Source organism: Solanum dulcamara, chromosome 6, assembly GCF_947179165.1.
Source record: "Solanum dulcamara chromosome 6, daSolDulc1.2, whole genome shotgun sequence".
In the NCBI taxonomy this organism is placed as follows: domain Eukaryota; kingdom Viridiplantae; phylum Streptophyta; class Magnoliopsida; order Solanales; family Solanaceae; genus Solanum; species Solanum dulcamara.
In genome coordinates this window covers 6,405,447-6,432,030 of record NC_077242.1, presented here as the reverse complement: position 1 = coordinate 6,432,030, position 26,584 = coordinate 6,405,447, and the positions used below count along the sequence as shown (strand labels likewise).

At 34.2% G+C, this 26,584-nt stretch overlaps 3 protein-coding genes across 4 annotated transcripts; 1 reads left to right on the top strand and 2 right to left on the bottom strand.

Annotated features, from left to right (window-relative positions):
* Positions 1–851: 851 nt before the first annotated feature.
* Positions 852–2,770, bottom strand: LOC129892568 (early nodulin-like protein 1). The gene is made up of 2 exons (XM_055968148.1): positions 2,599–2,770; positions 852–1,384 (listed from the first exon to the last, which is right to left on the bottom strand). Exons 1-2 carry the CDS (start codon positions 2,768–2,770, stop codon positions 957–959), a joined length of 600 nt encoding a protein of 199 aa, XP_055824123.1. The 3' UTR covers positions 852–956.
* A 3,296-nt stretch (positions 2,771–6,066) lies between these two features.
* Positions 6,067–14,134, top strand: LOC129891469 (switch 2). Of its 2 annotated transcripts, none has more exons than XM_055966846.1 (8): positions 6,067–6,501; positions 7,819–7,925; positions 8,107–9,034; positions 10,247–10,494; positions 11,658–11,784; positions 11,991–12,266; positions 12,369–12,636; positions 13,516–14,134. In XM_055966846.1, the coding sequence occupies exons 1-8, from the start codon at positions 6,127–6,129 to the stop codon at positions 13,851–13,853; spliced, it is 2,667 nt and encodes an 888-aa protein (XP_055822821.1). In that variant the 5' UTR covers positions 6,067–6,126; the 3' UTR covers positions 13,854–14,134. The 2 variants fall into 2 exon arrangements, with proteins under 2 accessions (XP_055822821.1, XP_055822822.1); XM_055966847.1 differs by having other exon boundaries at positions 6,068–6,501; positions 8,389–9,034.
* LOC129891471 (uncharacterized) lies at positions 14,053–20,988 on the bottom strand. Its single transcript, XM_055966848.1, has 10 exons — positions 20,668–20,988; positions 20,526–20,585; positions 18,723–18,890; positions 17,927–17,993; positions 16,501–16,712; positions 16,317–16,379; positions 16,124–16,151; positions 15,390–15,502; positions 14,429–14,470; positions 14,053–14,348 (listed from the first exon to the last, which is right to left on the bottom strand). The coding sequence occupies exons 1-10, from the start codon at positions 20,869–20,871 to the stop codon at positions 14,241–14,243; spliced, it is 1,065 nt and encodes a 354-aa protein (XP_055822823.1). The 5' UTR covers positions 20,872–20,988; the 3' UTR covers positions 14,053–14,240.
* Between the last annotated feature and the right edge of the window lie 5,596 nt (positions 20,989–26,584).

The window sequence follows — 26,584 nt, the reverse complement described above, 5'->3', positions numbered from 1 at the left end:
TCTCATCTTTTACTCTATGATCATCATACGAGTTTTCAATTTATTTTAGTTTTAGTTTAAGTAACTAGATCTTCCTTCTTCCTTTTTTTTTTCTTTTTTTGCGCTGAATTAATAGATCTGAGGCGTAATAATTATTGTCAGTGTCATGGACTCATGGTTAGTACTATGAGTGTAACAAGAATTTGTTTGCCTGAAATTGGAAGATGATGTAATTAATATGTCAATCTACGTTTTAATCTATCTGTAATATCCTAATTATCAAAAAAAAAAAAAAACATAACGTGTACATCATCTTAAATAGGACATAAAACATAAAAATGTTCTTTAATTTAGCATCAGCTCAAGTGTATGCCCTTCAATTTTGATTATCCATAAATAGATAATTAAATTTGTATAAAGTTGAACAAATAGACATACTTATAAAACTCTATATAGAATATCGTATAGGACGTCAAATAAGACAGATATATCATACTTATTTAATTTTATATAAATTAAAATATCTACTTATATATTCTATGCCATATAAAATGCTGTGTAGAACATGTTTACGTATCACGCCTCTTAAATTTATAAAAAGCTCTACCAAAAACATTCGGAGTTCATATTGTCAGAGGCCAGGGGTGGTGCAAAAGGACATCTTAGAAATTTAAAACAAAAATTTGTACATTTTTTTTTAATCATATCTTCATACTCCAAATTTTTAATAATATTTAGTTTTTTTAAAATATTTATTTAAATAAATAAATTTTTTTATTAAAATAACACTTATTTTGAGACTAGTTTAAAAAAAAACATTACAATCCACCTAAATTTAGCAAAAACAAATCAAGCACGAAACGAAGAAAAATAGATCTTAATTATCATAACACAACTTTTTTAAAAACAATCTATAGAGCTAGAGTAGCCCAAACACATTAAATAAAACCAAAATTAACACGACTAATTAAATCAAATTACAGAAAAATAGCTGTCGCAATCAAACTAACAAAAACCCCAAACAAAACAATTGATGAACTAACATCCACTGCAGCCGCCGACGTCGCCGGAGCCGGAACTGGTGAAACAGATCCCGGTGCCGGTGCCACGACGGAAGGAACAGATTCCGGCGGAGGAGTCTGGGTGGCCACCGGAGAACTCGCCGGAGATGGAGATTTATGGCGATTGTGGTGATTGGGCGACATGACAACTACTAGAACCTTCTGGCCTTTCTCACAGTTATCGTCTTTTCCACTAATGAAATAAAATCGGCCATTTCTTGTAAATTTCAATTTTGAATGGCCATCTTTTAAATGATGGATGGGCTTTGTTTTGTTGCATTTTAAGTAATCATCTTTGTCATGGACCACCAAAACTGAATCTGACCCTTTCTTGTACTTGAAAACTGCACCAAACCCAAAAAAAAAACGAAACTTATATATACTGACATCGTAAAAATATTTACTACTTACTTAGCGAAATTAATACTATCAGAGATTGACCAATGTAGTTACCTGAGTAAGCATTTTGGTAATATAATTATCTACGTACCAAATTCGATATACTAATAATGTAAAACTATTTACTACGTACTTAATAAATTACTACTATTAAGAGATTGACAGGTTAGGGATGGCAATGGAGCGGTGCGGGGTGGGTTGAGTTCAACCCTTAAATTTTTTAAACCGCTTCGCATTACAATTTATTTCATTTTCAATCCATCCCGCCCCCTCCCGCATAACCCGCCCTGCATAAATTTTTAAGTTTTTTTTTTTAATTCAGTTTAATATGAAAAATAAAATTCATAATTTTTCTTTTCTTTTTTCGCCAATCAACATCAACAACTAATTAATTATTTTTAGTTAACATTTCAACAATTATTTCTTAATAGCTAATTAACTGTTTCTAATTAACATTTCAACAACTAACAAGTCACTAGACTTGTCTAATTTAATTTTTTTTAAAAAAAGTTAAAACTAAAGTCAAAGTTTAATATAAAAAGTTTATATCTTTGATTTTTAGTAATTACAAAAATTTAATTTTCTTTAGGTTATTATTTAGTACCTTAAACCAGCAATCCGCCCTGCATTAATTTTAAAAATAATTGTTTCAACCCGCCCCACCCCGCATAATTTTAAGCCAACCCACCCCGCCCCACATAGCTCTAAATTCGTCCCGTACCCGCTCCACCCCATTGACATCCCTGTGACAGGTAGTTAGTTATGTGCTTACCAAATTACCACTATCAAGAGATTGACCGGTAGTTTCCTTAGTAAGCATTTTGGTAATATGATTATGTATTTACCAAATTATCACTATCAAGAGATTTAACAGATAATTATCTATTAAGCAATTTGATTGTAGAATTTATTTATTTTTACATATTCATTGAATAAAATTTAAACTAAAAAAATATGTATGCCTAGGTGATCTAAAATTTATAATTGATGATGTTTCTAAGATGTAAAAGCATAATATTAACCGTTAATTTTGATTAATCACTTATATATATACAAAAAAAAATGTATATATAAATATAAGTGACATATAATATTCCTTCTAAACTCACAGACTCTAAATTTTAGATTCAACAGTGAAAAAAAAAGGAAAAAAATTTACCGATAGTGTCATTGATTTGAAAGCGATTTCTTCTAGCCCAGTGATCATAAGATTCAGATGGCTCTAAAACCCAACCTTGTTTGCCACCAACATAGAACTTATAGCCTTGAGACGAACATATAAAACTCAAAAAGATCACAAAGAAAAAACCAACAAATGAAAGAGAATCCATATGTGTATATGAAGATCAAACTTCAAAGTAAGAACAAAGAGAGAAATGGGAAAATTCAAGAGAAAATTAAAATTGCAAAATGTGTTTGAGATGAAGAAATGAGAGAATTATGTGGTGTTTAAAAAGAGGGTAAAAATAATTAACCTGCATTTATTAGGAAGGTAAATGATATTACCGTTGGATTTATTTGTGAGTATATGGAAAGTCTTAGCTGGGAATTAGTGTCTTATTTTAATTTATCATGAATTACCTTAATTGATCAATCAACTATTTGTTATTTTCCCATAAAAAAACCGCTTGGAGACACCTGGCCTTTTCATATTTGATATTTAAAAAGAAAACTTATAAAAAATATTGTCCTTTGTTACCAAATACATTTTTAGGAGTTATTTGATTTGCGGACTAAGTTATTCTGAAATTATAATTCTTGAACTAATTTATCCCCACCTAAATGATGAGATAATATAACCTTAAGTTTGATGGAATATTTAGGATTAAATTTATATTTTGTTTGATTGAACGTATAAATTTATCATATACTTTGTTTAGTTAAAGATATAAAATTATTCGAAGTGTAAATTTAATCTTGAAATATCCAATGAATCAAGTGACTGCTTAATATTTTATTAATTAGAAATACATAATTGTGGTTATTTTTTCTCTAAAACGGATTATACTCAACAATAAAATCGAGAAAATTACCACTAGTTATTTGTTGATCCCGCTTATAGCGAAAGCTTTTATGTATTAATTGTCCTTTTGTTTTACTACTAGTAGAAATATCAGAAGCTATTTGTGGACTTGTGCATGCATTAAGAGGCAGAGGAAAGAGAGTATTATTGGTTACGCATTCGGTCGAATTTAGTAAATTTAACTTAAAATTTATATTTGTCTTGATATGTATAAATCAATATTAATTAGAATATAATAACTTTAAATCGTAACTCTGACTTTACCCTAGTACATGTATTTGATAATCCACTTTTCGAAATATTCAAGAAATGAAATAGGGCGACTAAAAATAGTCTAATTAATTGTGATAAGAACGCATACTATTAGCTATAATTAAACGATTAATTATACTCTCGTTCTTTATTTTTATTTGTCATATTTTACTTTCGAGAGTTAATTTGACTAATCTAAAATGAATTAAATTAAATTAATTTAATATTTTAAAATTAAAATTTAGATATCCAAAAAATATATGAAAAATATAATAAAGTTGTAATTCTTTTCATGTTAATATAATTTGGCAAAAATATATTTTATTAAAATAATCGTCAAAATCTATATAATTTGACTGTCGAAAAATGAAACATGACAAAGTAAAAGTCAACAAAAAAATATCATATATGTAAAGATACACTTGTAATGTATTTAATTGGTTTGATACATGTACTCAGTCAGTCAAATATTTACCAGAGTTTTGTCAACAATCTATGATTTTATTTTCAACTTTCATATGAAACTTATGGAAATAAATTAATGAAATTATTAATAAAATCTTTGTAGAGATAAAAGCTTACTAAGCTTATAGAATCAGATTCAATGTTGAAGAATCCCCCAAGGAAAAAAGGGTTGGCCATAATGTTTCCACATTATAAGCCTTATTGATTTGATATAAGATGGCCCTCTAGCCAAATTATTTTTAAAATAAAATATGTATGACTTATTTAAAACTTTAGTGAGTGAGGATTTTCAATTTGTGGTTCATATCCACACAATCCTCTAATTTATAACATAAACTATAAATAAACATATATGAATGATATAATATATAAATAAATATTTAAATTTGTTCTCAATTATAAATAAATATTTTAATTTTAAATATGTTGGGTTTTTAAGAGGTGCGAATATAAAATGAATAAATATTCTTTTGGAAAAGAGAAAAGGATGTAATTTGAATAACACTTTCACATTGAATGAATTTTGACTTTTTAGATAAGGCACAATAACATATTTTATACTATCCTTCGTTGGCTATAAATCCAGAGGACTAACCTCATTTTTATCAATTGATTTTTTTGCATATTTTCTAAAATACAAATATCGAATCTTTGTGTGATTTATTCCGCCTTTAAATTCGACGAAGTTGTTGGAGTTTGAGTACCACTATTCTTACAATAGGTATATTTATTTATGTCAAAAAGAAGTAATCCAATATAACAAATACGAAGAAATTAAATTATTTAAAAATACACATTAAATTTTATGGCCTCAAATATTTAATTAAAGTCATTGCTTTATTGTTTTTCAGTTTATTTCGATTTTCTAGTCTTGAGGTACTTCTGTTGGCTGATGTAATGAGAAAGTGGGAGAGAATTTGGTTTTTACGATTTTTTGGAGGTTTCTAATTAATCCTTTGATATTCATATTGGAGTTCGACTAATCTAAATTTACATTGAGTAAAACTCAATTCGGCGGATAAATAATTAAAAGTGTGTTTTCTACTCTATGTGATTCAATTTGTTCTCTTTCATTTTTGACTATTTTTTAATTTTAACTTTTCACACAACATATTTAAGATCACACGTTAAAAAACATTTCAATACAACTAAGTATCTCTAGATTAAAATCATAAGATTCAACAAAAAAAAAATTCAATAATAATAACATATCCAGTGTAATCCCATCAAGTGAAGTGTGGAGAGGGTATAGTGTACTCAAATTGTACACATACCTTAAATGTAAAATAATTATTTTCGATAGACCCTCAACTCAAGAACAAAAAGACAATCCAAAGTAGTACAAAAAAAAATGAAAATGAAGAAGCCATGTCAACAACAATCAAAGTACAAAAAATAACATATAATAACCAAATACAATACACAAGAAACTATAAAAATAGTACTCACAGCTAATAAGCGATCAGCAAGAGATGGCTACCCTAATTCATATCTTTCATAATTTCTTGTCTATCATCATATTTTTGATAAGCTAAACCTTTCTCATATACTATCTAACCATTTTCCTTAAATATTTCTTCGACTTACATATAACCACTTTTATAATTATTCATATTTAATTTTTTACATTTCCGCACTAGGACATTCATACATCTTATCTGCACGTGTCCTAAGTGGTGGTATGTCTCTCTTTTTTTTCTTTTTAAAAAAAAAATAAAAAATAATTTTAAATATATATAATAAATTAATTAATTTATAACAAATATAATCATATTTTATTTACATAAAAAATAAATATTTTTTTGATAATTACTCGGCCGAATGGCTAATATGCCAAAAAACAAATGGAGATGACATTGACGAGTGGAAACAATAAAAGCGCTTCAATTTGAAAAAAGTGAAAAAAAGAAACAGTTGCAAACAAAATTTCAAGATTTTCAATTCCCCATGTCTCTAAACACCTTCAAGGAGACGCTCAAGCCCTGTACTAATCAATCATTCTCACAATCTTCATCAACTTCATACAATTTTGACACCAAATCTGTAAACCCTAGAAAACCCCCAAAATCTTCTCTGTCTCAGCAGCTTTTACGACTCGAAGATCACACTACGCTGCTTCAAAACCAACCCCAAACCCCCAAAAAGCAGAATCATTTTGATTCGAAGAAAAAATATGAAAAATCAGAGGAGGGAGAAGAGGAAGAAGAAGAAGAAAAGGGAATTAGGTTTGGGAGACCCAAGTTGGATTCTTTATTGCTAGATCAAGCAGGACCGTATGAGCCGTTGGTTCTGTCTTCACTGGGTGAAAAACCTCTTGTTCAGGTGATTTTTCGCAGACCCATATCGTCAAGATTCAATTTTTAAAATCATTTCTTGAACTATTTGTTCTATTTCAATTACTTAAAGGCATGATCAAGCAATATGATCATACATATGTAGGAAAGTTACTATTTTGATTCTACTTGGATAGTCTGCCAGAGGTTAAGCTAGAAGACTTAAGATCATGTGATTGGTTGTATATGAACATTTTGATGCTTTGATTTATCTGAGGCCTCAACATCAGAGGTAGCTCCCTGATTGGAATGTGATTGATGAGATTTGCCTAAATAGAATAAAGGGAAAGATGTGATAGTTGCCCCTCTACTATTCAAAAAGGTTTAATTTTACACTCTCGTATCGGTCCATATATGCCCCTACCCTCATAGAGGTGGTTCAAATTCTCCCTTCCTCCATTAACCTTGTCCATATTAGCACATGGCATGTCAATTCATCACACCAACCCTTCTTCTTTCATTATTACCCAAAGTCAGCAACACTTTCACATATATACCATCACCACCAACATAAATTATCTACCTAAACAACTACAACATATTCAATGTGATTCTACAAGTGGAGTTTGGGCAGGGTAGAATGTATGCAGACCTTACCCCTACATTGTATGATGTAGAGAGGTTGTTTCCGCTAGACTCTCGATTCAAGAAATATAAATCATCTACCCATCTTTCTAAATATCAATATATTGCGTGTCCTTTGAGAATTCTAAAAAAGATAAAAAAAAAAGAGAGAGAGATATTAGAATAAAACACTTTGAAACTCATACTGAGAATTAATAAATATAGAAAAATATAACTTTAGATGGCAGATGTAGAGGGTAAAATCTACAATTGATCGGCGAAAGGGCATCAGCTGCACGAGTAATCATAAATTAAAGAAATAAAATGAAGAACACGAAAATGAAAGGAGAGAAAGAGCGGCTGGAGATTTTGTTGATAGTTCGAGTCCATGATCTGTTAATTTTTATTTCTAGGAAATGAAAGACGGTTAGATCAGTTATTTTGACTGTGATGGCATATAGGATGAAGGTGTAGGTGACTTTGAGTGGGGGTGGAAGAAGAAGGGTCACTGATTTTGGCTTGTAATAACTTGGCTTATAAGAATTTTAAATGTTGATCAAGCGCGTAAATAAGCCAAAAGATGTTTATAAGTCAATTTTACCCGCTTATAAGCTTAGCCAAACACCCTTCTAGTCACTTTTGTTACCCGGCGAAATAAATTCAAACTTCCTTCTTTGTCCAGTTTATGATGTGTAATAATGATTGACTACTCATGTAGCAATTTCCTTTATTTCTTTTTCAGGTTCCAGCATCTATAAACTGTAGGCTTTTGGAGCATCAACGAGAAGGAGTGAAATTTTTGTATAGCTTGTATCAGAATAATCACGGAGGAGTTCTTGGAGATGATATGTGAGTTTTATTTGTGTATCTCTTCTTGGTTATTATGATGGAGATGATATCCAATTTTTAATGCTATTATAATGTGTCATCTTTTAAATTTTATTTGTGTGATTATAATGTCTCATATCCTTGTCTTTCCTTCTCCTTCCCACCTTTTTCTTTTTTTTCTGTGTGCATATATTTGGAACAGGGGACTTGGTAAGACCATCCAAAGCATCGCATTCTTAGCTGCTGTATTTGGTAAGGATGGAGATTTACCTGAATCATCAATCTCGAAGGAACGCCGACGACGAACAATGGGACCTGTACTAATAGTTTGTCCCTCTTCTTTGATCCACAATTGGGAAAATGAGTTTTCCAAGTGGGCAACATTTAGTGTTTGCATTTATCACGGGCCAAACTGTGATCTAATGATTGACAAACTAGAAGCACGTGGAGTGGAGATACTTATAACCAGTTTTGATACATACAGGATCCATGGAAGAATTTTATCAGATGTTGAATGGGAGATTGTGATTGTTGATGAGGCACATCGACTCAAGAATGAGAAATCAAAACTATACGAGGCATGTTTAGCAATAAAGACCCAAAACCGTTATGGTCTTACAGGAACAATAATGCAGAATAGATTAATGGAATTGTTCAATCTGTTTGACTGGGTGATACCTGGTTGCTTGGGAACACGTGAACACTTCCGAGAGTTTTACGAGGAGCCCCTCAAACATGGACAGAGATCAAGTGCTCCAGATAGATTTGTTCGAGTTGCTGATGAGCGGAAACAACACTTAGTATCAGTTCTGCGCAAATATTTGTTAAGAAGGACAAAAGAGGAAACTATTGGACATCTCATGTTAGGGAAGGAAGATAATGTTGTTTTTTGTGCGATGAGCGAACTGCAAAAACGGGTGTATCAGAGAATGCTACTGTTACCTGATGTACAATGCCTTATCAATAAGGATGTCCCTTGCAGTTGCGGAAGCCCTCTCAAGCAAGTCGAATGTTGCAGCCGGACCGCGTCAGATGGTGTCATCTGGCCCTACCTTCACAGGGACAATCCAGATGGTTGTGATCACTGCCCTTTTTGCCTTGTTCTTCCATGTCTCGTCAAGCTCCAGCAGGTTATCCCTAAAAAAATTCTCTTGGTTATCTCTTGATCACTCGTACAATGATTCCATGATGGTTAATGATGTAAGAAATGTAATCTCAATGTAAGTTCTGTAATTTCTATTATGAAAAATTGTTGCACTAAAGATAAGCACCTATAAGCTATAGTGAAAGAAAATGAGATAGGTTGCTGCATGCAATATGAGTCATACGACATAGAGAAGGAAAAAGCTGAACATCTAGGAACCCTCAATTTTAGGTGATACATAAATGAAGTAATTAACCAATGTTGTTGAGCCTGGGAGCAACTGGTAAAGTTACTGTCATGTGACCAGGAGGTCACGGGTTCAAGCCTTGGAAACAACTTCTGGCAGAAATGCAAGGTAAGGCTGCGTACAATAGGCCCTTGTGGTTGGGCCCTTTCCCTGAGCCTGGGCATAGTGAGAGCTTTAGTATACTGGGCTACCCCTTTTTTTGTTTCAACTTATCAACTTGCATGTTAAATGTGTGAACCCTCTTTTTTGGTCTCTGAATTCAGATTTTTACTCTCACTTTATTCTTGTCAAAAGAAAAATTAATAAAACAAGAGAAGGAAAATGGGCGCAAACTTTGGAGTCTAGAGTTCAAATCCCAGCAAAGACAAAAAACATTAGGTGATTTTTACAAATCCCCCTAAGCATGTGGACAGAGTTGCCCAGTGCTTGTGCTGGTGGGAGATTGAGGGTACTCAGTGGAATAGTTCAGGTGTGCACAAGCTCACTTGGACACCGTTATCATCAGAAAAGGATAAAAGGAAGAAGAAGGCTAAGGAAAAATTCTTGAAAATTAAAGAGGAGGATTACCTCTTACCACCTCACAGCTGTTGTTAGTATGAAGCTCTGTGACATGCCATGTTTCTATTAATCTGACAATTTTGTTAGACCAATCAATTCTTACTCCTGTGCTCGCACTTTAAGCCTTTCAAGCTCATCGAGACTTCTCTTACAGTACTTTTCACTTGCTATGTGACTGACACACGAATAATATATTACATGTTACCTTCAAACATAATGATTCTTGGTTTTCTGGTGGAGTATGAAGTGGGTTGACTTGTTTATTTCATTCAACTTTCTAGTTATTTGCAACTTTGGTACCCTTTAATCCTACATCTTAGTTTCTTTTGAAATTATTTTCCGTACCTCTCTTTCGTCATTTTGTATCCTCACTTTTTGGTGCTCTCCAAGCAGATAAGCAACCATTTGGAGCTTATCAAGCCTAATCCAAGGGATGATCCAGATAAACAAAAAAGAGATGCAGAATTTGCTGCTGCTGTATTTGGTAAGGACGTTGATTTGGTTGGAGGGAATACTCAAACCAAGAGTTTCTTGGGCTTAAGTAATGTTGAACATTGCGGGAAAATGAGAGCATTGGAGAAACTAATGTCCTCTTGGGTTTCACAAAGTGACAAGATTCTTCTTTTCAGCTATTCTGTAAGGTGTGATGTCAGTATTCAGTTCTTTTAACCTTTTGCACTCCCAAAATATGTGAATGTTGCAGAAAGCTAGATGGTTGGCTAAAAATATGATTTTTCTTTTCTTTGTGATGGAGATTTAAGAGGTCCAATTATTTTGTAGTTTTAACACATTGTATCTGTTCGTTTTGTTAGCAATATGATATTCTACATGATATTAATTCAAAAGATTGCATGAGTAACATATTTTTTCTGCTTTATTATGATAGCGATGGTTTTGTTGTTTGGGCTATGTCAGAATTAATCCAATGATGGGCTAACCGAGTCCAAGAAGTTTTTGTAATAGTCTAATGGCTATCTCCTTGAAGGTTGTACTTGTAACCCATTGAAAGATGAAACTTCTCTAAAGTTAAAATTTTTAGCCTCACAACTTTGTTTGATATTTTTTAATATTGGGATTACTTTATTTTCCTTTTCCTTTTCTTTTTTGATAATGGTGGTGTCTGGGCCAACTTGTGCGCACCTCGATATTTCACTAGGTACCTGCTACTCCAACATAGGTATCGGGTAACTCTGCCCACCAAAACTTAGTTAGATGGGAAGTAAACACCTATTCTTTTTACGTCTCCGTTGGGCTTTGAACCCTAATTACCAAGATTTGCAGCCCTCTTCATTGACCATTAAATTTCACCCTTGGGTGCACTTCCTTTTCCTTTTCTTTTATGAGATTATCAAGTTGTGTTTATTTCTATTTGATCTTTAATATATTGATGAACGGTCCGGTTTTCATTTTCTGATTATTTATAAGTTGCTGTTTGATTTTTGCTACTCGTAACCCCTATCTTGGATTAAATATTACTCCAACATCACAAAACTTTTTCCTATTCACAACCTGAGGGCTGTGAATGACTTTAATAAGGATCCCCATCCTTCTTTTCTTTTTTTTCTTGGATAAGTAGGATCGCATCCTCAGCTTACTAGATATTATTTCCCTATTTCTCTTGTTTTTGCACTTGGTTCCAATGGAGTCTAGAAAACAGCAAGAGTCATCGCAAGAGTCAGCCAAGGAGATGTTTTGTGCTTATAAAATATATCTGTTGCATTTATCTCATAGCTTTTCAGACATGCCATTCTTTCCTCTAGTCCTAATTCCCCCTTTTTTAACATAATAATTTTTTCCTGAGCAGGATGCTGGACATTCTTGAGAAATTTATTATACGCAAAGGCTATGGTTTTTCAAGACTTGATGGTTCCACCCCAACTGGCCTGCGCCAGTCTCTAGTTGATGACTTCAACTCTAGTCCAAGCAAACAGGTAGATATTAATAAAATAATCAATCAATCAGCTCTTTGACCCAAAGTTATTTGGGGTTGGCTATATGATCCATTTTTGCGTCCAATTTTGCTCTAGGTCCAGTTCTCTTTATTAATATGGAATAGAAAATTGGAAATTCAATTTTAGAACATATTGAACTTTACCCCTCTTTAGCTTTCTGTATTTTGATGTCCTTCTCATCTCAGGTATTCCTATTATCAACAAAAGCTGGCGGCCTTGGCCTCAACCTTGTTAGCGCGAATCGTGTAGTGATATTTGATCCAAACTGGAATCCTGCCCACGATTTGCAGGCCCAGGACAGGTCATTTCGATTTGGACAGAAGCGGCATGTTGTTGTTTTCCGCCTACTTGCAGCTGGTTCTCTTGAAGAACTTGTTTACACTCGTCAGGTCTACAAACAGCAGTTATCAAACATCGCTGTCTCTGGAAATATGGAAAAACGCTATTTCGAGGGAGTACAGGTTGAAAGTCACTTTTCTTTCTTTGTTTTCTATGATCTAAGTTACATTTTTGTGTCATTCTTCCAGCTGGAAATGGTTACTTATTCATGCTGCAACTTTCAGGATAGCAAGGAGTTTCAAGGGGAGCTATTTGGAATATGCAATCTTTTCAGAGATTTATCTGACAAGCTCTTCACAAGTGAGATCATTGAATTGCATGAAAAGAACAGAAAGGAAGATGATGGAACTCACTCAAAGCAGGACTTGAATGTACTTGGGATGTGTTTTGTTCCTGAGAAAGAAATAACAGCATCATCTTTTGTGGGAGCTAAAAGCAGAAAACATAAAGAAGAGGAGTGCACTGCAGTTGCTCCAGTTCTTGAAGACCTAGGTGAGTTCATTTCTTATTGGTTTCTGATAAATGCAAATTGCTCCGAGTCTGAAGGTCCATTACCGGAACCAATAGGTAAGAAAAGAATGGTGACTATGTAGGTGCCCAAAGTAAAATTTCCCTCCAAAAGAAAAGGAATTGTCAATATTGTTCTAGCTTAAATATTGATCACACTGAAAGGAAAGAAGGAGAATATTACTTCCTCTCTCCTTGTTTATACAACAGACTTTCTTGATATCGTTCCTTTTCTATACAAGAAGTCAAATTCATTAGATAAATATACCTTTACTTCTTTTTTTAAACTCTCACTGATGTATAATACAAGTCAGATTAACATCTTAATGCTTCGTGTCTAGTCAAAATCTGCTATATCGGAAGATGGAACATAGTAGATCATCCCTCCTGATCCTGTGCTACTCTCTCTCCTTTCCATCACTCTCCTTCCTCTTTCTTTGAGCTAAGCGATTCTTTAACAAATTTGATATCTTTAGTTCTTTTGGGGATGGGATAAGACACAGGGTAAGGGAAAGGGAAGGTGTACCTGAAAGGTTGAACCTTGCATTTCTAGAACGCAGGATAGGAGTTCTATTGGTTTGTTACTACTTGCTTCTGACAAATTTGGTTATTTGATAAGATGGATGTAGTTCTTTTAAAAAATCCGCTATACTGTTCGTACCTTAAAGTTTATCTGAGGTGCTGAAATCATTTACAATCTATCATCATTTTTTCTTTCCTTTTCTTTTTTCAGTAGCAATATACTGAAGTTCTTTTTTCACCTTAATTGTTGATGTCACTTGCAAAGAATAAATTGTAGCATACGGAAATACAATGGTGTTTGATTTTTATTGCTCAATTTCATTTGACCCTTTCGACTCGTAGGTATTGTATATGCTCATCGGTATGAAGACATTGTTAACCTTGGACCGGCAAAGATCAAAGAGAAAAAAGAACAAACCATGCATTTAGATTATCCTTCGCGTCAGCCAAAGTTTTCAACTGTTGAGAAGAGAAAATCCGACACCATAACTGGGAAGGAGAATGTAGGAACTGTCAATCCTATAACGATCCGCAAAAAGAGCCAGTACAGCCTCCTTGCCCGTTCCATGGGTATGGAAGAGGTTCAGTTTAGCAAATGGCTCTTATCTGCAACACCAGCAGAGCGTGAAAAAGTACTTCAAGATTATCGTAAGAGAAAGGAGAAGATTCCTAATGATTGAAACTTCTTTTCCTTTCTTGTCGACTTGTAACTTTGTAACATTTAGTCTGTACAGGTGCCTCTTTTCCACTTTTTTCCCCCTCAAATTTACTTTTTAACGTGTACAGCAAAAGCTTTTAGGCAGGGTTTTCGCTTTCCAATTGTATCTTCATTCGTTCTGGCGTATAGCCAGCACTAGATCAATGGTAACAAAGTATAAATTGTATCTGAGAATAAGCAATTAGCACTCTATTATAGAGTATAAATTGTTTTGTTTTGGAATATAAACAGCTCCTTTTCCAATTGTACTTTCTCTACATCATGAAGCTGATCTGACAATCTACTATGTTGGGTTGATATCAAGGTAACTTGTAAGGTTGAGTTCCACATGAAGAAATACTAATTGCAGCTACTTCCTCTGCATCTTGAACCTTGATACTGGCTTTGAGCTGCAACTGACAGATTGCACCTTTGAATTAACATCACTCGTGTGTTCTATGATACTACCAGTAAAAGCCTGAAGAGCATATTGTTAGATCATACATCCCCACTTAATATATCAATTATGAGTAATATTATAATCGTGTAATAACGTACCTTACTGATGTCGAATCGTGGTTCGGAGGGAGGAGCATTAGCCTGTAACAAAGCAGTCAGATTATATTTCTATAGTTCTAAACTCTGGAATGATGCAATGCAGCAAAACATGCATGGAACCGTATTGTTATGATGAAAATAATAGAACAATATGAAGAAGGCGGGAAATATGCACAGTACTGATCTTTTTTTCCAAATTGGGGTAGGGGAAGGGGAAATGCGGAAGGGATTACAAGGCAAGGAATCGAACCCTCACCAACGAGGTAAAAGTTCAGGTAGCCAACCAACTAAGCTACTAATGAACGTGGTACACAATGAGTTTGGTGCTACAGACTATGGTTAGGTTATGAAACTGGTAAAAAAACATCAACTCCCTCCATCTCTCTCTCTCTCCCTCTCTCTCTCTACATATGTATTCTTTTCATGAGGGGAAGGGCAGATGGAGGAGGGGATTGATGGAGTTGCAATAACATGAGAAACATCATAGCCATTTCACCACACATCTGTTGAGAGGCAAGAATTTATGATTAACAAACACCGACAACATTATTCCTTTACCAATGGATCTGCTTCTACTTCATTAAAAAAGAGACAAGATACAGAGACTAGCTGGTCCAAGAAGGCAGCAAGTGAAGAAATAGACAACATGAACCACTTCTGCAATTTACGAATTTGAATGAAATGCAAGTCGAATGAAGCATAGAGCATGCTGACTGGGTGACATGCACAACCTACAGGTCTTTTGCAAGTTCAAGAGATGTCATAAATCAGAAATGCAAGATTGTGATTTAATGTAGTTCAACAGTTCTTTGTCTCCCAATGCTGAGAAGAAGAAAACAAAGAAAGAAAAGAAGATGGAACACTGGAACAGCGAGAAGTGAGATAATGACAAGAACACAGATACTGGAACAGAGATGTCCCCATCTCTAAGTAAGAACAAACAAAAGGCACAGAATTGTACTTTGTTTTCAGCTATCACAGGAGCCTTAACATCCTCTTCCGCTTGAGGTTGCATCAGAGCATTCTCAGTCAAATTGAACTTTCCATAAGCTAGATTCCCAGGTAAGCAGTTTTCTGATACAATGCAATCATTTAAGAGAAACAGAAGTTAAAGAAATGAAGAACTTGCAAATTGAATAATCCTCGGGAAAAGAAATTTTGCGAAAGAACTGGTAAAGTTTATCAACCATGAAAGGAAAGGCCAATGATGCGTCTAATTCTAGCTTCCTCGACACTGAACTTTAAGAACATACCCAACTGGTTACCTCTATAAAAACGAAGCACAGCATAAACAGTCTTCGACAAGTGAGTACTTCAAGAAATTCAGAAAAGAGTAAACACCCCCTACCCCCACCCCACAAATTTGACAAAAAGTAGAAATTTCTACACAGAAGAATGACTCAACGACAAAGCACCAGGACCAGCATTGAGTAGCTTATCAGCACAAAGTAGTTGAAAGGCAAACTAAAATTCCAAAGGGATAGTTGCTTTTGGTTGATCAGTTATTTTATAGTTCACAGATGAGTAAATCTAAAAAGTTCTGAATTACCCTTAATTGACTCCATCTGGGTAGTTACTTTGGAATGAGGGGATCAATTAACATATTACTTTACAAGTATTTTTAGAAATTCAATAGGCAAGCGGCACATGGACTGTATATAGTTCACAATCCTTTTTTCTTGGGACAAGGCTTACCTTTAGATGTTGCTTTTGAATCTTCAACCTGCACATAAAATTTTTAAATAGATTAGTTGAAATATAACAAACAAATTCATACATTGTGGGGCAAATTACTTGAGAACCAAGCAAATCCCTTGATAATTTATGGTAGAATGAGAAAAGATGCAATTCAAGAATGCATCTTAGGTACAAGGGAAGGGTTACTCACATGCCAGTGATCAGGAAACTTTTCAGTGGACTGAAATCTTGAAGATTCACCTCTTTCCTTGAGCTTGCCAAAGTTATGCACCAAACCGCATGTCAAATGCAATTTAGCGACAACTACAGAAGCATAAAATTTGTGCATTCCAAAAGTCAAACTTTCTATTTAAGTTCAACAACATGCAACTGACCTCTAAACTCTTCATTTCTTCTTCCAAGAGAACAAGATCTGGGCCGACATCCGATCCAGCTCCACCTAGCTCTTCTCGATTGGCATTTTCAGCTTCTTCTTCTTCCTTCTCGAGTTCAGCGAGCCGGGATAATATGCGATCATATTCCTCATCTTTAACATGAGGTACATCTTCAGCTTGAGAAGAACTAGGAAGCTCGGGTTTCACGATACCTGAATTTCAAGCAGTTTAGAAAGTTCAGTGAATGAAAAAGCTGCAATTCAGTGATACTTGGTTACAAGTAGAACCACAAATCAAAATGATCAAAAAATAGAATCACAAATCAAAGAACCATCAAAGACTAGTGAATATTGCTGAAGGTCAGAACTCTCATCACAACACTGAAAGATTACTTCAGAAAGCTATCTTCACAACATAGAGAGTAGAAATGCTCCCTCGTCCCTCCCTCCACGTGTGCAGTATATATGGAAAAAGCATCCACTTGATTATACTTAAGATATTGGTCCATGAAAGGACAGTAGAAAGGCTGATGCCTTAGTTCCTTTTCACATTTGGAAAGAAACTACAAAAGCTACTCTTACACACTCTATAGTCAATATAAAATCAGTTAGATGCATTAGAGACTCTGCTTCTGTCTCTAATAATATCTAGAAGAATGGAAATGATTAAACTAAGTGGATGAGGATTAACTTGTCCATGTTCATGAACTCAATAAAGATAGTCCAACTAACAAATGGTGGTTTAGATTTTCAAGTTTCTATAGGCCTTAGTTTGACGATATGCGTCTTGTATTAAAAACACATTTTCAATAGTTTACAGTTCTATCACTACTCCTACTTGTGAACAATAAAAATCCTAAAACATGCCAAACATTTTGCATGCTTTCAAGACGAAGATTTGAACAATTTTTGCCCATTAAAATTTAGGATCCGTCAGAATACCAACCTAATATTAGTAGTTAGCAATGTAACAATCAAAAGGCATGCATCAACTTCTTCGGAGAGGTCTTTTTCCATAGCAACAGAAAAAGATCCAATACAAGAGCATACATAATACCTCTCATAGATGACTGAGCCTATAACTTCAATTAGACATGTTACAAAATTTATAAAATAGCACTCTGTTAAGAGGCAAAGACAAAATTTGAAGCATATGAGTTCAGAATTTTAGTCCTTTTGAGTTACTGGGTTCTAAATCAATAATTTGTAGATAAATTTCTTAAGACAAACTTAGGGTTTGAACAAAAACGATTGGGTTCTGCCGAACCAGCTTCCTACACTCTAGCTCCGCCCCTGATTCTGATAGCAGAAACATTTAAAGATGCTTTTTACTAATCAAGAAAAAAATTATAACTAGCAGAGTGGTAACCTCAACATTGATTCGACTATTATATGTAAGACATAAATCAGTAGCAGGTGGAACATGCCTATCATAGATGCCTCTTTAGAAGAAGCTTCCTCAACATAGTCTTCTCTTATCTCCACAAGACCCTCCTGTAAAAGATTGATTGGAATCATCAAATTCATATAACTCTCTGGACTCCAGAAACTAAAAACGAATATGTACAAACAAAAAAAGTTACTCCCTCTAGTCCCAATTTAAGTGTCTTAGTTTGACTAGGTACGGAGTTAGAAATAAAGGGAGACTTTTGAATCTTGTGGTCTTAAATTAAAGATGTGTGTAGTACTTTAAATCTTTTGATCTTAAACTTGCCATGTAGGATGTTCAAACTGGTAAACTTACTAAATATAAAGAGGCACTCTTTTTGCGACAGATCAAAAGGAAAGTAAGACACTTAAATTGGAACAGAGGGAGTAATACAATAAATCAAGTTGTGAACATTCCAACAACCAACTAATGCTTATGGTGCACACATTTTCATATGACGAGCAACCCAGTGATAAGTATCTATCAAATAATTCACACCAATAGGCAAGTCAATATCTAGTCATCTCAAACTAACTCGAGTTTTTGCGTTTCTCAAATTTAAGTCCTAACACACTCTAGTTATCTCATGTCATATCACCAAATAAGTTTCTGTATCATTTGAATATCACTTGAAACACTGTAGTTCTATTATCATTACCTGCTGCATCCAAACAAGCTTTCTAGCACTTGTAAATATGGTAGTTCTATTATAACATATTAGTAACTCAAACATTTGAGAAAGCAATACCAAGTCAAAATGTTCAAGCAACATATGACAGAACCAACAAGCCTACCGCTGCCTCAGAAGCTGTAGCATCAAAAAATGAGGCCTCAGCCTTAAGGTCTTGCATTAAAGCCTTTACAGACTCCACTTGGACCTCCAAAGCCTTCCCCCTTCTGTTCAGTATCTCAACTGTTTGCTTCGCTGTCCTTTCAGCATAATGACCCTCTCCTAGAAGAACCTGCATACAAAACGGAGAAATAGAAAACTATATTCGAAAAGTTGTAACTAGAAAAGAATTCTGAGAACAAAATTTCAGGTACTTGCCAATTAAAAAAAAAAAAGATGAAGCATATTTTTTAATAATTAACCAGAGATCGCTTGCAAATTAGCCAGGCAAATAGCAAGTTAAATTTCAAGTTTTAAACTTAGAATATTTTTTTTATTAAAAGTCTCCATTGATCATTGATGGGCAAAACTTTACAATTTGAGTTTGGCATCCCGAACAGCAGAGACTTCAGACTTATCAAACAGATGCAAAAAAACAATGTAGAATTCAGGAAAGAGAAAATGAAGCATATTCCATGATTTGGCAAAGAAGATTCTACCACTATCAGACGCAAAAAAACAATGTAGAATTCAGGAAAACTTTACAATTTGAGTTTGGCATCCCGAACAGCAGAGACTTCAGACTTATCAAACAGATGCAAAAAAACAATGTAGAATTCAGGAAAGAGAAAATGAAGCATATTCCATGATTTGGCAAAGAAGATTCTACCACTATCAGACGCCTCGTTGGAGAACAACAACCTTTCCAGTTTTACCGATATTTTAATCAATAAATCAGCCAAATGGACAGTTGTAAAGAAATAGTTCATTTTGATCAAGGAAGAGAATCAATCAATAGATCAACAACGCCTCAATTCCAAACTATAGTTGAGTCGACTACACCAATTCCACTCTATTCATTCTGCTCCATCCATTCCGCTCCACTCATTCTGCTCTACTTAGGTCATTAAAAGGATTCATCAAACTTGTACTATTTTTATAATGATCATCAACTTATCTTAATCATCCTCCCACAATTGGGCTTCCGACAAGAAATACTTTGCACATAACGGGAGTTTATCAAGGAAGAAATACTTTTCCAGTTTTACGGATATTTTAATCAATAAATCAGCCAAATGGACAGTTGTAAAGAAATAGTTCATTTTGATCAAGGAAGAGAATCAATCAATAGATCAACGACACCTCAATTCCAAACTATAGTTGAGTCGAATATACCAATTCCACTCTATTCATTCTGCTCCATCCATTCCGCTCCACTCATTCTGCTCTACTTAGGTCATTAAAAGGATTCATCATACTTGTACTATTTTTATAATGTTCATCAACTTATCTTTATCCTCCTCCCACATTTGGACTTCCGACAAGAAATAATTTGCACATAACGGGAGTTTATCAAGGAAGAGCTTCTAACGAGGTAAAAAAAGTTTCCATCTAATCCAGAAAGAAAGGCAAAAAATTTATGCAGGAAGCTTGAAAGTCAAAACTTTCTGCATCTAGCATCATGTACAATCAACAGATCAGCCTTGCACGCAGTGGCGAAGCCACATACAATGATGGGTATTGGCCAGAAAATTGTACTGCCTTAATAAGGTAAAACTGATTCTTTTATACATATATAAAATTTTGAATCCCCTTAACAGGTTCAACTTCCAAGTATGACATAATTGAATTTCCTTATCAAAACTCTAATTACTCCACTGTAATTACACCTCTAGGCTCTAGTTCAATCAAATTAATGTTTCCAATTAACTGAAACGACCAAAGCGAAAAGGCAAATACTAATTGAATTCGGTAGCAAGTAAATTACCAGAAATTCATTGGTGTGAATCAAACGACCAGGAAAAAATGCAGCTTTACCAAACGGAACCTGAAAAAAGTTGCCAAAAGACGAGCACATTAATCGTCTAGACAACAGGCATATAACACTAAGTACAGTAAACAAAATTCACCATGATATCATGATGGAGCTGGTCGGGGAGTCTCTGAACAAGGTTAATAAGGGTATTGTTGTCGGCGGCAAAATCTCGGAGTTGGTCCAGCTGCTTCTGCCGCTCCGATATAGTTTCCTCCACACGCTTCGATGCTTTCTGTGCTTCTTCCACCGGAAACAGTGAGGATAGTGACGTCACCGTTCCCTTTACTGATTCTTCCATGGCTTCACTTTCCGGCAATTATCGGCGGCAACAATTTCCACTTTCCGGCCTGTGTTTCGCGCGGAGAAAGAAAACTAGGGTGCCTTTCAAATTTATTTTTGGAATTACATAAAGTAGTTTTGGGGGAAATATTAAAATATATGATGTTCGAGTTTTGGCAAAAAAAAGTTGAAAATATTGTTTTTTATTTAAACGCCTAATTAAGATTAGTACCAATTAGACATCTAAATCTAAATTTAAATTTATCTAATTCTTAAGTTGTTTTCTCTAAAGTTAAAATTTATATATAAATGAAGAATAAGTACGAATTAGGAAGAAGTGGATGTTCCACTAATTTTCTCCCCACTTATTTTTTTCCTTCTTTTTCCACTCTCCATTGTCCCCGTACTTTTTCCCTTTTTCTTTTCTATAAATTGCCTAGTTTTACAATTGAAATGAATACATAGAGATACAAGAAATATAGCAAACTCTTTCTCTTTCTATTAATCTTTCTTTTACTGTTTCTTCCTCTTATTACGTTGTTAAGTTAATTTATTTTATAACATGTTATCAGCACGAAACTCTAATTTTTTTCTAAAAAATTAACTTCTATATCAGGTATATCTACTGAAAAAATTTAATTTTTAGTTGTCTTTGTTATTTTAAAATTAGTTTTCATCATGTCAAAATTGAAATTTATGGCACTTGATATTTCTGGCAAAAATTATTTGTCATGGGTACTTGATGTTGAAATTCACCTTATCTCTAAGGGTCTTGGTGATGCTATAATCGAAGAAAATGCAACATCAAGTCAGGATAAAGCAAAGGCTGTGATTTTTCTTCGTCCTCATTTAGATGAAAGCCTAAAAGTTGAATACTTGACAGTAAAAGATCCACTTGAATTGTGGAAAGACTTAAAAGGGAGGTATGACCACCACAAGGTAACGGTATTGCCAAAGGCTCGTTATGATTGGATGCACTTACGGTTTCAAGATTTTAAAACTGTAATTGAGTATAATTTTGTTGTATTTAGAATAACATCCCAATTAAAATTATGTGGGGAAACTATAAATGATGAGGACATGTTGAAAAAGACACTAACTATTTTTCATGCCTCTAATGTGATATTACAGTAGCAATAGCGTGAAAATGATTTTCAAAAATACTCTGAATTGATCTCATGTCTTCTAGTGGCTGAGCAACATAATATTTTTTTAATGAAAAATCATGAAGTTCTTCCCACTGAAACTGCTCCGTTACCGGAAGCAAATATGGTAGAAACACATGGCTAGTCTAAAAGAAAACAAAATAAAAATCATGGCCACAATAATGTGCATGGACGTGGCAATGGCAGAAGACGATATAATAATCGTCGTGATGGTGGTCAACATAAAAGGGAGAACAATATCAGTTCTCAAAGTGGCCCTTCAAGAAGTAACTGTCATCGTTGTGGCATGAAAGGCCACTAGAAAAATAAATGCCGGACTTCTAAGTATTTTGTAAGGCTTTATCAAAATTTCTTCAAAAGAAAGAAAACTAGAGGTGGTGCCTCTTCTTCTAATACTCGGATAGAGTCACACTTGACGTTTGAAAATAATGTTGAGGAAAGACCTTCGCATAATAATAATATTGAAGCAAATCTGGCTTTGAAGGATGACAATTTTAATGACCTCAATGGTATTACTCATTTGGAGGTTGAAGACTTCTTTAAGGATTATAATTGATGTTTAATTTCATTGTATGATTTTCAATATGTTGTCATTTTTATGTACTTTGAATTATCGTGTTTTTACGTTTATCTATTTAAAAGAAAAAAAAGCGGGGAGGGACTTACGTTTTTCTAGCAAAACTCACTCCTTTTGTGTCTATTATTACTTTTTAAATGTACACTTTCTGTTATTTCATTCCCATATGTTTTTATAGCACATTTCCTATATTTTTTTAATTCTTTTACAACCTTCTACATCAATTGCACACCATATTATTATATATTTTTATTTACGTTGAACCACTCATATACCACCGTATTTGTATCTATTTCTATATAACCATTACATTCATCACTACTACATTAATTCGTGATTCATTCTTTATTACGTTACTACATGTTAATACATCATACCTTTTAACTTAACTTATGTGCATGTTGCTTTTATTACTTATTTCTTATAATGTATTTTTATTTTAGAAGATAAATAAATTCTTCAGTCTTCAATTAAATTCAAGATGAGTAATGGAGATATGTGCCTTTTGGATAGTGCCACGACTCATATGATATTAAAAAAAAGAAATATTTTTATCATTTAATTATGAAAAAGGCCTACGTCAATACAATATTTGGTAGTACAAAATTGATTGAAGACTTTGGAAGAACGGCCTTATTACTACCTGGAGGAACGATATTGGTAATTGATAATGCATTGTGTAGCATCCCCTTTGCGAGGATGCCATTTACGAAGCAAAAGATAGTTTTTTTTTATAATCTCAAATAGTCAACATATTTAGAAAACTTGTTTTGAAATTCCATTTCCAATTCAACACCATTGCGGGTCCATGAAATACACAAAACTCAAACTAGTAATTATCACAAAACTATTATCTTCCTTTGTGCATAATGACTTGAGTTAAAAGCACACTCCAAAAATAGCAAAACTAGTCACCCTGTTCAAGTTACAAGCATCTGATTTTGTTTTCACAAGCCTTCAAAATTTCATACATAAGTGACACATGTATCCTGTACAAGTCCCCAAAATATTTACAAAACTAGATGCATATGCAGATGTGATCTTCACAAAGGCTCCAAAAGTCTACTCCAAATGGCCATCTTCACATCTCGTCCCGCACATTATCTACGATAGAAAACAACTATCACTAAGCATAAAGCTTAATGGTGTATAAACTTTGGGCATGGAGCCATTAAACTCTTCAATTCCCTTGTTCGTAGCAGGTGGCTCAATAAGGTAAAAGTAAGCCAAGTGAACAAGTATATCAAAGTATCGAATATAAACCTTGAAGAGTTTTAAAATATCAATATTAATATTCGAAGGCTCAAGTATCAAGAAAGTTTATAATTCAATTCAAAAGAATTGTCAGATAATCAATTTCACCCAATATATACGTCATGCCTTCACACTAAGCACAATCAGTACCAAGACGGATCGAATCCCCAAAATCAAGAAGGACCGAAGCCTATATCAAGAAGGGTCGTCATCCAATATCAAGAGAATCAAGAACCATGTTGAAAGTGACTTTCCACTCGTACTCGAAAATGAACGAAAATCCATCGTCAAGACGAAATGTAAATCTAAAGACAAGATGGGCAAGATCTGAATTGAGAGACATGTTAATATCGAGGACAAGTCACCCTAACAAGAAGGACAAAGTCCCAATAAAAATGAAAAATGATCAAGCAATTCGTACAAGTGGGCGATTTAGTGAAAGTTTTGCAATACTTGAGATAATAATCATACCACGATATATGACAAAGAGTAAGAAAACAACCCATCAAGATACTTCAAATTTCGTAAAGTAAAATATTCCAAGTTCAAGTTTATACACGAACCTTGGCGTTTTAGCACATAATAAGTTCTACCATAACTCGGGGAGTTCAATTCATCTACGCCATAGACCAACCAAAGTCCACTTCGTCAAACAATTCCCTTTATGTATAAGAGCATATACATCTTAAATACACAATCAAATACATACTTAAGTTTAACAGTCTCATCATATCGAAACTAAACATGAAATCAATGAAAATCAGCCCAAACTATCAAAACAAGAGTTTTGGACAACCTACTGTCTTGTATTGTTGCTCAGTTTCGAAGGGATAAATAGAGAAAGTAGGCTTTGTGGCCTCAATTAAAGTTATAGACATGTGTCTTAGTGTGACACCCCGAAATTTTTTTTGCTAAGATTCGAACATTTCTTCACGTGAGTGTAGACTCGGACCGGAGGACTTGAAATTTTTCACATGAGTTAGGATGAGTTCCAAAGTAATTAAAGAGCGTTAGAGGTGATGTGAGGTCATGAAGGACCCCTAGGACCAAATCAAGCTAAAAGGTTCGTCGTGTCTAAGTTTGAGAAGGAGTTTGCATGAGGGGTTGACTTCTAACGATCCTATCTTTTGATATATGATGATCTGGGTAGCCCACGACCTATTAAATTAAAGGTCGTCGAGTCTTCTTTCCAACGCCACCAAGAATGTAAATTTTGGAGTTCGGAGTCGAAAGATATGGCAATCTTAAGAAGAACGAGTACAACAGAGATTTTCAGGCCTGGGGTTCAACTACTGGAAATCTAGGCTTGGCGCCGTAGTGGCGCGATGCGCCACTATTGCGCCAGGAACATGCCTCAGTAGTTTGGCCACTGGCGACGCGCCGCTAAAAGTTGTGCAGGTTTTTTCAGGCTAATTTTCCAGAACCCAGAAATTTTGGCCTTGGCGCTGTAAGGGCGCGATGCGCCACTATCGTGCCAGAAACATGCCTCAGTAGTTTGGTCTCTGGCGCGGCGCGCCACTGCGAGGTGTGCAGGTTTTAGGCGTAATTAGCCTGGCGCTGCAAGGGCGCGACGCGCCACTATCGCGCCAGGTGTATTTTTTTCCTATTTTTCAGAACTTTTAAGAAGGGGCAATTTGGGAATTGTCCCAAATTATATATGTATCACCATAGACCATTTTAGAATTATTTTTCAGCCCGCATTCTCTCTCTAGAAAAGCCCTAGGAGTTCCTCTCTCTCTCTTATTCTTCTTCTTCTCCATTTCCAACAAAAGAGTCCAAGAGCTTCAAGATTTGAGTCCTCCATTGAAGACCCAATATCAAGGTTTTCTTCAAGTCTTCACTAAGGTATGTAAGGCTAACCTAAAATATGGATTGAGTTCTTCCATATGCCCATATATGTGTTGGATAGAAGTTGTGAAAGAGTTGAACCTTCTAAGAAGGTTTTCTTGAAAGTTTTCCTAAACTATAGAATACTTTTAAGTACTATTAGTTGATTGATGTTTTTAATGACTTGAGTTACTAAATAGTTATCTTTTATATTATTGATTTCAAATGTACCTTTGTATATGGATTTATAGATGTTGACGATATTCTTGAGTTGAGTCTTGTTGAGAGTATGGATTCATGTTTCATTCACATGAACCCAAGATGAGATTTCTTGTCATAAATGTCTTGAGGTCGAGGTGGATGTTTTTGTGTATATATGTATTGATTGGAATGAAAAGAATGAATTGGTTAGTTAAGAATGTCCCTTTGCTTCTATAAAATGAACATAGGACTAAAATAAGGATTTCAGAGTGGATGTTTGACAATGATGTGATGATGATGTGAATGATGATATATGATGATGATGTGATGATGATGTTTGATGACGATGTGAATGATGATATTTGACGATGATGTGAATGAAGAGGTTATGTTGATGAGGATGTTGTGTGATAAAGTGGATTGGAGTCTAATGTGATTTTGTGGTATATGATGTGCATAATTTAAGTTGATTGGAGTCTTAGGAATATTTGAAAATAAATGATCTTTTGAGGAGGAGCTTTAAATAAATTATTTATGAACCTTTTTGCATAAACTATTTATACACTACTTTGAGTCTAAAGAACTATTAGTTTCAACTTTGATTTACAAAGGAGTTTAAGTATGAGTTGAGTATGAGGAGCCTTTAAATGAGTTGAGTATTTTTACATTAAAGTATCTATTTTGAGTTTGAGTTGAGGAGTTGAAAT